Here is a 13,082-nt window from a genome sequence, read left to right on the forward strand (position 1 = left end):
CCGCCTTTCCCGCCCGGCTTCCAGATCAAATCCCAACAGAGCGAAGTAACCCGAATCCTGGATGGGAAAAACATCAAGTACGAGCTGGTGGATATCTCCCAGGACAACGCTCTGCGGGAGGAGATGAGGGCAAAGGCCGGTAACCCCAAAGCCATCCCGCCCCAGATCGTCAACGGAGACCACTACTGTGGGGTGAGGCTTGTGCTCAGCAACGTGGAGGTTGGGGGGTGGGCACAGTCCCGTCCCCTTCTTTTTGCTACAAACTGTGTCAAGATGCCTTTTAAAGAGCATTTCTGGTGAGGCACACGGACAAGGTGCTGCCAGGGTGGATGGAGCACAGTGGCTTGTGAAAAAGGGGACCCAGGCAGGGGATTTGGGGTTCGGGTGGGCAGCGGGGCTGTGCTGTGTGGGGCTGTCCTCATGTCACCCTGTTGTTCTCCACTGGCACCCGTGCAATGAGCTAGTTTGTGCTGTGTGCTCAGGGGACTGGTGCAAGCAGCCTGCTTGCTCTTGCCTTGTGAGTGACTTGTGGCTTTTCCCTGCAGGATTATGAGCTCTTTGTGGAAGCAGTGGAGCAAAACACCCTGCAGGAGTTCCTGAAGTTGGCCTGAGCCCCAGGCTCCCCTTTCGTCCTGGACTCTACCTGCATTCCTGAGCACCCTCATCTCCGACCACCTTCACTTCCAGGTTGTCAGCGCTGTCCTGGCACCACGACCTATATCCCAGCACAGGGAAATCCATGACCAAAACTACTCTTTGCAGCTGCCTGCGATTCCCTCCTGCCTAACCCTGATATCATCTCAAAGGGATCCAAAGAAAGTCTGATGCTCGCTGCGCATGGCCTTTGAGCAAAGCTGGGCCTGGCTCACAGCAGCTTCCAGTGCCTCTGTACACAGCAAAGCCTCTGGGGCTGTGTGAAGTGCAGCCGTCTGTCAGCCCTCGCCTCTGCAGGGAGAGCTTCTGCTTCAGGAGGGAAAGGCTTAGGGTTGATGTTACTTCCCACTTCTCCCAGTTGCTGTTAAAATTGTAAACCCTGCTGCCTCACTTCCCTTTTTTATTTTACTTTTAATTCATCTCAACTGCACAGATTATGGCAACTAAGTCCTTTTTTTTTCCTGGTTTGTCTTAATTTAATGCAAAAATACTGCACAGAGCTGGGGTCTGACCACCCACCAGAGAAGCCCAGGGCTGGGGGTGAAGGCTGGTGCTGCTCAGCAGGCTGCCTGAGGGGATGGATGGGCCTAGAGGTGGGACCTGTGCTGCTCTCGTGCCAGGGCTCCCTGGTGAGCATTAATGGCTCAGGGCTGCTCCAGCACAGCTGATGCTCTGCCTCTCTTATCTTTCCTCTTTTGAGTTGGCTTTTACTGCAACCCGGACCAAGTGCATTTTGTTTTCCTGCCAAAAAGGAAGTTTATAACCAGTGTTGTCTTCCGAGATGCTATTAAATGTTACTGTACCTTTCATGTCGGTACCGGTGGGTTTCTTTTAAATCTGGTTTTATTTTGACTACAGGTTAAACATCGCCCTACGTAATGATTCTGAGTCATTTCCAGCTCAGAGAAGCCGAGTTGGTTGTACTCACTGATGCAGCCTGACACAAACATCTTAACACCTTAGATGTCTGCTGCTAATCAAAGGCTCACAGGACTTGTCTGAATATCCTACAGCGCAGTAGTGACAGGTACCTCTCTCAAGTGTTCTTTTCTACTTGGTAAGAGCAGCAGCCCAGGGGAGAACAGCTGCAGCCAGGCACAAAGATGACCTGGTTGGTTACAGACCAAGGGCATAGAGTGGCAGTGGAAAAGGCTGCCCGATGGGAGAGTCCCTGTATGCTTCCATGACTGCTATAGATGGAAAAGGAAAGAAACTAACTTGGAACTCTGGGGTTTGAGTCATGGGGAACCTGTGGAAGTGGCTGGTTTGCAGGAGTGGAGCTTCCTGTGCTTGACTTGTCCAGGGTCTGGCTCTGGTTGGAGTGGTCTGGGAAGAGCTCTGGGTATCCTGCCCCCTCCTGCAGCAACTGCGCCTTTGAAATCTAATGGAACTGGAAACTGCAACTTAAATCAGTGGGTTTATGGGAGCTTTGGATGAGGGCTGGCTCTCTGCTGAAAGGGAACCAGCCAGGAGGTGCTGCCTCACACAAGTGGGAGTGTTGTCAGCTGGGAGTCAAGTGGGAGCTTGTCACAGCTGAAAAGGGAAGAATGTGCCTGGAGAGGGGCCTGCAGAGCACAGCCCCAGCCCACGGGAGAGGGAGGAAGATGCTTTAATCAGGCTTCAGCAGAGAAGCAGCAGAGGGATTATGCTCTTCTCCAATGACACAGGAGTGTCCTGTTGCAGCATCCAGCCCCTGGCTGCAGCAGGGAGGGAGGGAGGGAGCCAGGCTGGGAGCTCCGTGTGGCTGGTGGGCCCTGCCGGAGCTGGGGGCTGTCCAAGGGAAGGAGTTGTTCACGCACAGGAAACCCAGCAGCAGGGTCTCCTGGCTGAGCTGAGCCTGGCTCAGTCCCAACCTTGCAATGGCTCAAGGCCTCTTGGTTTAACTTCACCAGGGACCGTATAACTGAGCCTGTTTATCTTGTGGTGTAAGTGCAGGTGAAACCTCTGGGGAGCAGCTGTGTGTGGAAAGCAAACTGACCCTGGCTGTTTGTCCTGCTGCTGTAGAGAATCCCCGAGCTAAGCCACTATCCAGGACCCCAGTGTAAAGCTGGTGGCCTTCCCTGGGCTGGCGTCAACCTGTGTAACCTTCAGCAGAGATGAGAAAATGGGGCTTGGGTCTGAGCTGACAGAAATGCCCCTGCATTCAGAGCCTGGTGCCTCTGAGCACTTCTCTCTGCCCCAGGTAACGGCGCAATGAAACCAAGTCTGGAAAGTCACCCCTCTCTTTTCCCAGCCAGGGGAGGTTATAACAGAGCAAGGCAGCTCCTTCCTCTAGCAGAACTTGGGTGAGCAGCTCTTGCTAGGAGTTCTTAAGCTGTTTGCAGCCCTCTTGCTGGTGGGGGTCTCTTCTCTGCAGCAGTAAGCAGGTGTTGGGGGTCAGGCCACATTCCTGCAGGCTCTGTGAGTTGTCCCTGTACACCCTCTGGGGAAAGGTACTGATGATCTCATACGAGTCGGAGTCTCCACCCCTAGGAAAGAACAGCACAGTCTTTCCTACAGGCAGGATCCCCACGGTTTTGAGGGATGCTCTGGCTGATCCAGCTGTGGTTATGAAGGGAGGAGAGACTGATTCACAAGCACAAGCTGAGCAGAAAAAGGAGCTTCCTGCCCAAATGCAGCCAGCCAGAGAGTGGCTGTTCCAGGCCACACAGCTGCGGTGGGAAGGAGGCTCTTGCATCCCAACAGCAGTGAGCTCATCCTGGGCTCAGGCTGAGGCCAGGGCTATGGCCTGCAACAGGAGTGGGAAGAGGGGAGAGTAAAGGCATCCCCCCAGCCATCTGGAGCTGTCCCCAAAGGAGTGTGAGAGCCCTTGGACAGCATTAAATCCAATGGGATATAGAGCTGGCTGAGCAAAGTGGGGTGTTTATCCAGGAGCAGGTCCATTGGCCAAGCTGAAGGCTGCAGCTCAGCTTCCAGGTTGCACCAACATGTTGGGAATGGTGGCATAGTTGGATGGAAGCAGGCAAAGGCAGGGATGGACCTGGGTCAGGTGGCAATTCTGAGACAATAGAAGAGGCTTATGTGTGGCTGTGTCAGCTTTTTGGCAAAGGTGGGTATTAAATGCTTGAAGTGTGACCCTGGCAGCACTAGGTGCCCAGAGAGCATCCCTGGGGGTGCCAGCAGCTCGTGGGGCTGTAACCCTCAGCCCTGCTCAGCTAGGGCTGATCTCTTTGAAGCACAGCTCCAGGGCCTTCAGCAGCAGCTGGGAAACCTTCCCCAGGGCTCTATGGAGCTGGGTAAGGAGGGGAGCAAGCCCTAGGCCCACCTGGCACGGGCGAGGTGCTGGCGCAGGTCCCCGATGGTCTCTGTGAGCAGCATCCTCACAGCGTACGTCTGCTCCCCGCTCTCCGATTTGATGCGGAGAGCACAGACACTGGGGGCAGGAGCCTCAGCCTCTTCAGCCACCTTCACTCTGGAGGTGAAAGAACCCCATCAGTTGAGGAGGGAGTGCTGTGCTGGTGGCAGAGCTGGGGTGACCTGCCTAAAGGTGCCTTGAAAAGAGGATTGTTGACCTTTTTTAGCTCTTTCATTTCAGATCAGGCTGTCTGGTAAGTTCTTTGCCCTACTTCTTTGGTTAAAAATAATCTGCTTGGGTTTTTTCTTCATTTGCTATTTGGGTCTTGTCTTGCCAGAAGACTGAGTGGAAAAATGCTGTTTGTGTGACCTCCCACTTGGGCATCACTTTACTGGTGAGATTCTCCTATTTAACTTGATCACAAACAGCTTCTTAGGTGGTTTCAAACTCTTAGGCCTTGGCTTGCTGATGGGAAAACTAGTTCACAGCAATAAGTAGCAGTTTGAACAACAGAAGCTTTTTGTTAGAGCTGTAAAAGATGGCAAGTTTACCATGAACAATTTAGTGGTCTTCCCAAAAGACCAACCTTGGCCTTTTTCTGTATTTCTAAGGTGTAAAAAGGACAAGTCCATTTACTTCCTTAATAGGAACCCACAGTGTGGAAATAGGAGGAAGATGAGAGCCTGACAGGGCAGGGGCCGTGCCTGTACCTCTCCAGGGCAGGCAGCCTGGGTGTCTCCACCAGGATCTCTTGGCTGCTCCGCACCTTGTCAGAGCCCTGAAACGAAAGCAGGTGAGTGTCACTGCTGCCTGCCCTGCACAGAGAGCAGCCAGCGCCAGGACAAGGTGCCACGTGTGCTCTGGTGGAGCCTCTCTGGGAGGAGGAGGTTATGCAGAGCTCAGAGGCCCACAAAGGGGTGCTGTTGCTGTGCAGGGTGATGAGCCCAGGGAATTGCTGCTGGCACCTTCTCTAGGTGTTTGTGAGGTCCACTCATACCTGCTGTGCTGCTCTGGCTGAGTTGTGAGCACCAGTTGCTTCTCCTCCATGTTTCAAGGGCTTGGAAAGCTTGTTGAGAAGCTGCTCCAAGGAGACTTTAGGACCTGCTGAAGCAGAGTGTCCACGTGTGACCTTTTTGCCAAACAATCCGCCCTCAGAATAGGCTGGTTTGAGATAAGAGATCGTGACAGCCGACAGGGAGAGCTCTAACCTGCCTTAGCCAGGCTGGGGCTGGCTCTCAGTCTCCCCCATTGAAGCTTGTCCCGCTTTCTGGCCCATTAAATGTTCCCCTGTCAAACCTTGGCAGTGAGCAGCTGTGCAGCCTGTGCAGCACACAGCTGGGATGCACAACAGGTTGAAACCTGGTTAGTCCTGCTGTGAACAGGGAAAACTGAAACTATGTCAGGTTTTAGACTTGGAAATGGTTCCATCTCGTGAGGGTGTATTTGTAGGTGTCTCTGCCTTTTTCTGTGGTGGCAACGGGCAGTTATTTTGTCTTTACTATTTGGATAAAGGAAACATTTAGCACAGCTTCTGTCTGCGAGTGCCTTGAGATGAAGAAGCAAGTAGTAGTTTCGTACAAAGAGGAAGATGTTGCTGATGGGCAGTGCACGTGTTTGGGTTATTTAGTTACACAGGCACAAACACACTATTTTCTGTCTATACAACTGACTGCATTTGACATAAGCCCTGCCAGGTATTGCTTAAGGACTTCTGGAGTCTAGAAGCAAAATGAGGAATCTGTGACCTGACCTTATGTCCCATATTCTCTTACAAAAGCCTGAAGAGGAATCATCCCATACTTGGTATAGTTAAAGATCAGTCTGGCTTGAATATGTCCATCCTTACAGGATGAGCTTGTAGGAGAACCAGAGGTTTAAGAATTTACCTGGGATCTCGGTGGTTTCCTGCACGTCACTTGATTTTGAATGGCCAACCACTTGGCCATGACCAGGAAAACTCCCGGGAAGGTGTCTCTCCTGAAATACCATGTCCCTTCTGTCAGTGACCTGTTGAATTAAGGCCAGCTGCCATAAGCAGATCTTAACAGTTGGACATGTTTGTTCTCACTGCATCAAAGCACAATAAACCACAGCAATGACAACCAAGAGTTACAAACCCCAGATGAAACCTCGGAAGCTGCTCCAGCTGACCAAATGAAATGCATTTTCAGCTCCTGTAGGCTAACAAAACACATCCTTGTGTATCCCTCAAGTTCCTGGGCTGGCCCGCACAGACTGCAGGGTGGTTGTTCATCCATCTCCACAGGCACTTACACCACTTACAAGAAATGTGCTTGGACCTGATCTTTTCCTACTTGCAAAGGTTCTGCAGGTGGAAAGTGACGTGGAAGCAGCAGGCTGGGGCTGGAGAGGGATCTGGCAGTGAGAGGCTGCACTGGGGACTGGCAGGTGGCTCTAAGGAGCCAAGGCAGGCAGAATGCACCCAGCAGTAGGGCAGGCTGTGTAAATACCAGCAATGTCTGGTTGTCTCTCTGGGTTCCGCTTATGCTCCTCTTACACTGGCTGTCCAAATTACACGTGGGTGCACTCTGTGTCTGTATTTACCCCCGATTACTGTCCTGTGGCTTCCAGATGTGCCCAGCTTTGCATGGATTATAGGGAACCACAGGCCCAAGAGCTTTGCACAATCCTCACTCCAGCTGACTTTCTAACTACCGCACCTGCAGCTCACTCTGGCTGTCCTGACCTCATCCTTGCCCTGCTTTCCTCGTGGCAGTGGGGTAGGTGCACCCTTCTGCTTGGATGCACATGAAGACCTAGATTAGGCTCCTCTGAGGCTCTCTGCCTGCTTCCTGCCTGAAAAAGGTGGCCTTGGCTTTTTGCCATTTCTGAGAAATTAAAAAGTGGGGCCTAAAAGAACCTCAGGTGGCCAAATCCATTTAAATTGTGGCAAAATGAACTCTCCCAACATCCTCCTTGGGAGATACTTGTTCAATCTGTTTTAGAAAGCTTTTCCATGGGAGTTTAAGAACTTTTTTCCTGTTCTTCATTACACAGCTCTTCACGTGCTGCATGTGCTGCTTCTCTACTACAAAGCCTGCTATGGTCTCAGAAGTCTTGTTCTGAGCCAAGATTCACTGAGGCAGAGAAACCACTGAGTCTTGACGCAGAAACTCTCACTTCCTGTAACGTCTCTAGCAGGTGTGTTTCCAGCCACCCTTTCCCTGAGACACACATGCACAGGGTTAGTCTTGATGTACACTGCCTTCAGAAACCTCCAATTGAAATTGCTGTGGGGAGCATCCAGCAGACTGCTGAAAGAAACCTGAACAAGCTTTGCACTGCTTTACCTGCAATGGGATGCCATCAGGGTAGTGCATCTGCAACTCTGAAGGGAAATAGCCATCCATAATATCCTGTAGGCATTGCTGAAACAAAACGAGAGCTTGTGGGCATACCTCAGACTTTCTATTTATCTCATGACTGATACATTCCCTCTGGGCTGCTCCTATTTGTGGTTTTATTACTGTGCAGAAAAGTCTGCATAAAAGACCCAGAATCTCCATCTCTTCAAAATTACCCCACCAAGACATACTAGCCTTTAAAGGGATGCAGGTGAGAAGCTGGAGGGCTCTTTTAGATGCTCCCCTTTAGGACTGAGATGAGCTCAGGAGCCTTATTCCTACCCATTCCCTTTCCTGGGGCTATAGCAGGATGGCTCTAAGCCTAATTCCTCTAAAACTTTTCCATACCTGTGTGGATGGGTCCTCATAGGGCCGGAAGGGCCCGTTGAACATGACAATCCCATTCTGATACAGTGTGAGAGGGAGGGGTTGTGGCTGTCTCAGCCGAGCCCCTCCAGGCGTGTGCTCGATGTGAGAAATGCCCTCTCCAGCCAGCAAGTTCAGATCCTTCACCTTCTCCAAGATTAAATCAAAATCAACGTGGTGTTGGGGAACAACTGCTTCACCTGCAGCACAGGGACCAGAGTTATAGGGGGAAGGGGACACCAGCTCAGCAGCTTTCAGCTCTGTGTGAATCGGAGGTGCATTTGAGCCCTGATGCTGTGGGGCTGTCTCTGCTGCCTCTCTATGCTTTGCCTTTCACACTTACGCAAAGTGTGGTGCAACACTGCCAGGTTTACATGGGAGTGTGTGCAAAACCACAGGGGCAGGGCAGCAGGGAAACAGCCCTTTGCTACTAGCTAAGGTAACTCCAGATGCAGCCAGCTCTTTAGAGACCATGCTCAGCTCGTTGTCTTTGGTTGTAATTTCAAGAGTGTTTTGTTGTTCCTCAATGTGGTGGTATGAAATGCACAGTGAAGAACAGAACTAGTTGGGTTAAGTAGGTTGGATACTGGATCAGAGCAGACTCACTGAGGAAATGCCAGTGTAAACAGGGGCAGGTGCCTGCTGCTTGCCACCAGCAGGTTGCTCTCTCTTGCTGGGGCGCTGCTGAGGATGTTTATCTGGGTGCTTGGGGAGGGTGGAGAAGTAAGAGGGGTGATGGGATGGAAGAATGACTTCAGAAGAGGAAAGGAGAGAGGGTAAAGCCTTTGGTGGTTTCTCTTCTGCTTTTTTATGACTTGATAAAGGAGGGCTGGGACATAGTCCTTAAAAAGGATGAGCTGAAAACAGTGAAAGTCTCTACTGCTTCCCCAGTTTTCTCCCCTCCTGCATCTGAGGAAGGGAAGGATGAGTGCGCTAATATCTGCATAGCAGTCAGGAAGTATCATTGTCTCTACAGCCCGAGTGTCCTTTATTTCCGCCCCCCGCTCTGTCACCACTTCCTAAGAAGCCGTTGCCAAATATGCTTGGACCCCATCCTGCACAATCAGGTCTCAATTAAACCACTCACGTGATGGCTGGGAGGAAAGGCAAACAATACTCTCTGATGGAGCCAGACAATATGGGTAAGTTACTACAGCTACTACATACACAAAGTGTCTGACTCCATTTTCCACCCGCTTTATGTCAGTGTTATTAGAGCAATCAAGCTTCGAACATTCAGGGTATGTGAACTCTGCAGGAAGCAGCTGCTTTGAGGGTCTCCTTCCAAATGGCTCAGCTGCTGGGTTCTCTCATCATCCCCTAAATGGGGCTTACAAAAATATAGATGTATAAAATACCAACATTCTGCCTGGTTTAGTTCCTGTTCAATTGCTTCATGTCTCTGCCTCTGAGATGGGCTGAGGTGAAGACCTCAGCACAGGATCACAAGTTCTGAACATGCAAATTCTGGGTCTTTGCTGCTTATCTACTCTGGGGAGTATCACACTTTCTTTAAGCATCCAGTGGGAGTTAGGTTAGCTGCTTCAGCAAGGAGTGTTGGTGCTTTACCTGGCTTCCAGAAGCTTCTTCCTGGCAGCTCTTCTTCATCCTTGAGCAGTCCTACATCTTCCAGCTCTTCATGTCTCTCTCCAACCCAAGTCAGACCATAGTCATTCAGAAACCGCTGGGACAGGAAAGCACAGTCAGTGTTGTAGACCAGAGGTTCAGAGAACTAGAAATAGAAGCCTGAGAGTGGTCAGCTGGGATCATGAGAAGCAGAAGGGGAAGTGAAGGTTTGCCTTGGGTTTCTTTGGCCCTGGCAGGGTGGTAGTAGCAGCTGCTCTACTAGTAGTAAGCAAAAGGAACAATGAAAGTACTGATAGTGACACAGTCGTCTCCCAGGGCCGTAACAACCGCAAAGAATATTTCTACAGTCCTAGAAATCAAAACAAGAGGCTTGCAGGAGGCACAGATGTTTGTGTGTCGTTTCCTGCTGCCCTGGAGCTCCCATCCAACTTGTTCTTTGTTTTCAGAGGGGTGAGGTGGTGAATTGTGATGATCAAAGTGGCAGCTTGGAAAAGACTGAGCAGCCTGGGACTGCGATGATCCCAGACCAAAGGTGCAGATGGCTTAGGGCAAGTGAAGCAGGTGTCTCACCTCCATCTCCCAGACCTGGAGCTGCAGCTGAAGGCACCTGATTTCCAGTTCCTCTGTTGTGCATGAGTCAGGAGCATCTGAAAAGGAAGACTTGTTTTTTCTTTGTACAGCCTTAAGAGTTACAGACAACCTGTGTCACACAGCACAGATGCCCCAGTGGTACCTAATTGTACCCTAAGGAGCTCAAGTCCATCAGACACAGGAGCTGAGCATGAACTCTGCATGCTGGTCCCTGACAATTCAACCTGCAGCAGTTTGATAAAGATGCTGCCAGACTAAAAGGTAGTTGTGGATGATACTGGTGATGTTTTCTGCTGCAGGAAGCTGATGTGGGTGATGCTGTTGGCAATTAAACAATGGGAATTGCTTTGCTTACTCAGTCTTAAGGGACCTATTAGAAAAATTAGCAGGTGTCCACTAAAGCTGGGTTGAGAAACCTGGGCTGAATGGCTAGAACAATGCCCAATGAGGTACAAAACACATGCTTGTGGTTTGACAGGTGTATTTGTGTTCTCTGCTCAGGAAATTGAGAGCTTACTACAGCTTTATGCTTACAAGGTAGTTCAGCCATTGTAGGAAACGTGTCTGGGCTCAGCTGGAGAAGCTGCTGGATTCCAAGGAACTTAATGAGGGAAAAGACCTTCAGTGACTCACTCCCAGCTGCCTCCCAGGACAAGTGAGGCTGGGCCTGGAATCCTCCTTGCGATCCCAAGCAGAGCTTTGGGTTTGCTCAGCTGTGAGTAGCTCTGGTTTTCCAGCCTGTTTGAACTCTGCAGTATTTACTGGTTTGTTTTGGTTGTTTTCCTGTGTGGTTGGTTTATGCTCACGGAAACTTAGCAACCCACAGAAAATAGGTCAGGCAGTAATTGTTGGCACTACACCAGAAAAGCTGAGCAATGGATCGTAGAATGGTTTAGGTTGGAAGGGACCTTAAAGCTCATCCAGTTCCAACCCCCTGCCCCGGGCAGGGACACCTTCCACTAGAGCAGGTTCTCCAAGCCCCTGTGTCCAACCTGGCCTTGATGTGAGTATAAAGTGTGGATCTGCTTTGGCAGAAGGCACCACGTCTGTGTAACTGATACCACTCACTGAAGAGGCTCTTGGGTAAGGATGGCTCAGAGAGGAGGTCTCCAAGCCTGCTCCGCTGCAGTACCAGGAGCTCTGTATCTCTCCCACAGGCAGGAGCAAGATACCAAGGGTAGAGTAATTTTTACCTTCTTCTTTCTGAAGAGTCTTCATCTTCTCTTCAAGCTCAGCAATCCTCCTATCCTTCAGGACCAGAACAAATAATGACCTTATTTAGTTCCTTGACCTTCAGGACCTTGAGGCACAGTTTGCACAATCAGTCCTAGGTGAGTCAGTGGTGCACATCCTCTCACCCCATTCAGAGAGGCAGAATAAGAGTCAGAAAGGCTGCATCACCTCACAAATTAGACTCAAATGAGGGGTGGGATACAAATACACTGCTCCAAGAATAGGTGAGGCAACACTGACCTATCTCCCCCTCCTTCATTTGCACAAGAGCTGTAGGGGAACACCCAGACTCCTGCCCTTGGGTTTCCAGCTCAGGCACAGCTCATGGTTTGACTTACAGGAAGAAGCTTATCTAGAAATGAAACCAGCATTTCTGCAGCCATCTCTTTAAAACCCAACACAAAAGGGTATTTATTGTAAGCTGCAGCCATGCAAAGAGGTGAGGTCCAGGCTGCCTCTGCTGTGTGAGCAGCTGCTGTCTCAGAAAGCAAAAGGAAAACCCAGGGCTGAAGTCAAACAGCTGCGACCAGCGACAGGGTGCTCAGAGTCATCACTTACAGCAGGGACTGGTCACTGCCAAAGCAGGGCACAGAACAGGTTCGATAAGGGCAGGATTTTTACCTTCAGTTGGATTTCTTGTGCTTGTTCTGCTATTTTTTGTTCCAACAGGGTGATTTTTTGCATCATGGAGGATTCGAGCTCCGTGTCGGTGTGAGCTGTGTCTGAAAGCACAAATCTGTGTTATTAAATCCTCTGCACCACAGGGGACCCCACGCAAGGATTCCTGTTCTGCCAGGACAAGGGCCCATTTGTGGGGTACTGGGCAGGAATTCCTTAGCTGCTGACGGGTAGGGAGATGTTGGAGCCCACCAACCTGTCACTGAGAAACTGTGATGGCCCAGAAACCCCTAATCACTGAGGGACTTTTACCCTGCGTGTTCTTTTCCAGTGTTGTCTCCTTCGAGCAGGAGGGGAGACTGCCCTGCTCTGGATTCTCTGTCCTAGGAGACAGGCTGCCATCCTCTGAGGATGAAAGAAAGAAAACAGGTCAGTGTTTTAGCTGCAACTTCTTCAAAAGCAGGTAAAGGAATACTGGGGTTATGTGAGGGGAGGAGAGGGCAGGAGAAAGCAGGGTGGCCCGTTCAATCCCACAGGCACTCCCAGCCTAATGAGCGTGTGTGGGAGCTTGTTATGAGCCAGGACAAAAGGGAAGGTGCAATCTCAGCAGCTGGGAAGAGTGAACATGAGATGGGGCTTGCAGAAAGAGACTGTGACACGAGTACAGAGCACCCTGCAGTGCAGAGAGGCAGGAAGTGGTAATATTGAGCTATTTCGACAAAAAGCCCAACACCCTGGGATTAGCAGAAGCTTCACTGGCAGCGGAAAGAGAGATTTTGCTCTAAGATGCAGGAGGAAGGATGTGACCTAAAATGGAGATGTAAAAATAGATGAGGCTTTAATGTGCTCTAGGTCTTGTTGAGGATGCGGAAACCTTGTCTTTCTGATCTGATTTTGGACACATAGAAGAGAAAGAGCTACAACCATTGCAATCATGTAGGATGGCAAGAAAAGCCTTGTCAAGGGAGGCAATGGGCTTGGGCAGCTCTGCGTGAGCTCTGCATGTGAAAATGAAGCACTTCGTGAGCATTTGCTCAGTGGGTAACTTTTTAAATGGAGGTGCTGTTGCAGCTGCAGAGAGCAGCTTTTCTCTGCTTGAACCTGACGAAACACGAAGTGCTGCGAGACCCGGCCGGTATTTTTATACCCCTGGAACCCGCGGGGGCCCGGTACCGGCCAGGGGGCAGCAGGTAAGGAACAGGGGGACCTCTGTCTGAGCCAGTGTTTCTGATCCTGTCCCCGCCCTGGGCAGCCCTGCGGGCCCCAGAAGGCCGGGAGCGACCCGCCTTTCGAGGGACCGTTGGCAAAAAGGGGCTCAAAAGGATGGGGGTGACCGGGTGCCGCCCGCGGCGCTTCCGTGGGTGCTGCGGGGT

The 13,082-nt window shown here is 50.9% G+C and overlaps 2 protein-coding genes across 2 annotated transcripts; one reads left to right on the forward strand and one right to left on the reverse strand.

Moving 5' to 3' along the window:
• Positions 1–3: 3 nt before the first annotated feature.
• SH3BGRL3 (SH3 domain binding glutamate-rich protein like 3) lies at positions 4–1,057 on the forward strand (the record flags this gene model as incomplete). The annotated part of the gene is made up of 2 exons (XM_010020999.1): positions 4–192; positions 546–1,057. Coding segments are annotated over 2 exons (255 nt in total), but the record flags the coding sequence as incomplete, so codon positions are not given.
• Positions 1,058–2,953: 1,896 nt separating this feature from the next.
• Positions 2,954–12,995, reverse strand: UBXN11 (UBX domain protein 11; the record flags this gene model as incomplete). The annotated part of the gene is made up of 13 exons (XM_010021000.1): positions 2,954–3,122; positions 3,920–4,066; positions 4,660–4,727; positions 4,947–5,110; positions 5,836–5,956; positions 7,261–7,338; positions 7,663–7,880; positions 9,250–9,364; positions 9,838–9,914; positions 11,052–11,106; positions 11,713–11,813; positions 12,022–12,114; positions 12,857–12,995. Coding segments are annotated over 13 exons (1,545 nt in total), but the record flags the coding sequence as incomplete, so codon positions are not given.
• Between the last annotated feature and the right edge of the window lie 87 nt (positions 12,996–13,082).

Source organism: Nestor notabilis, unplaced genomic scaffold (assembly GCF_000696875.1).
Source record: "Nestor notabilis isolate BGI_N333 unplaced genomic scaffold, ASM69687v1 scaffold17318, whole genome shotgun sequence".
NCBI lineage: Eukaryota > Metazoa > Chordata > Aves > Psittaciformes > Psittacidae > Nestor > Nestor notabilis.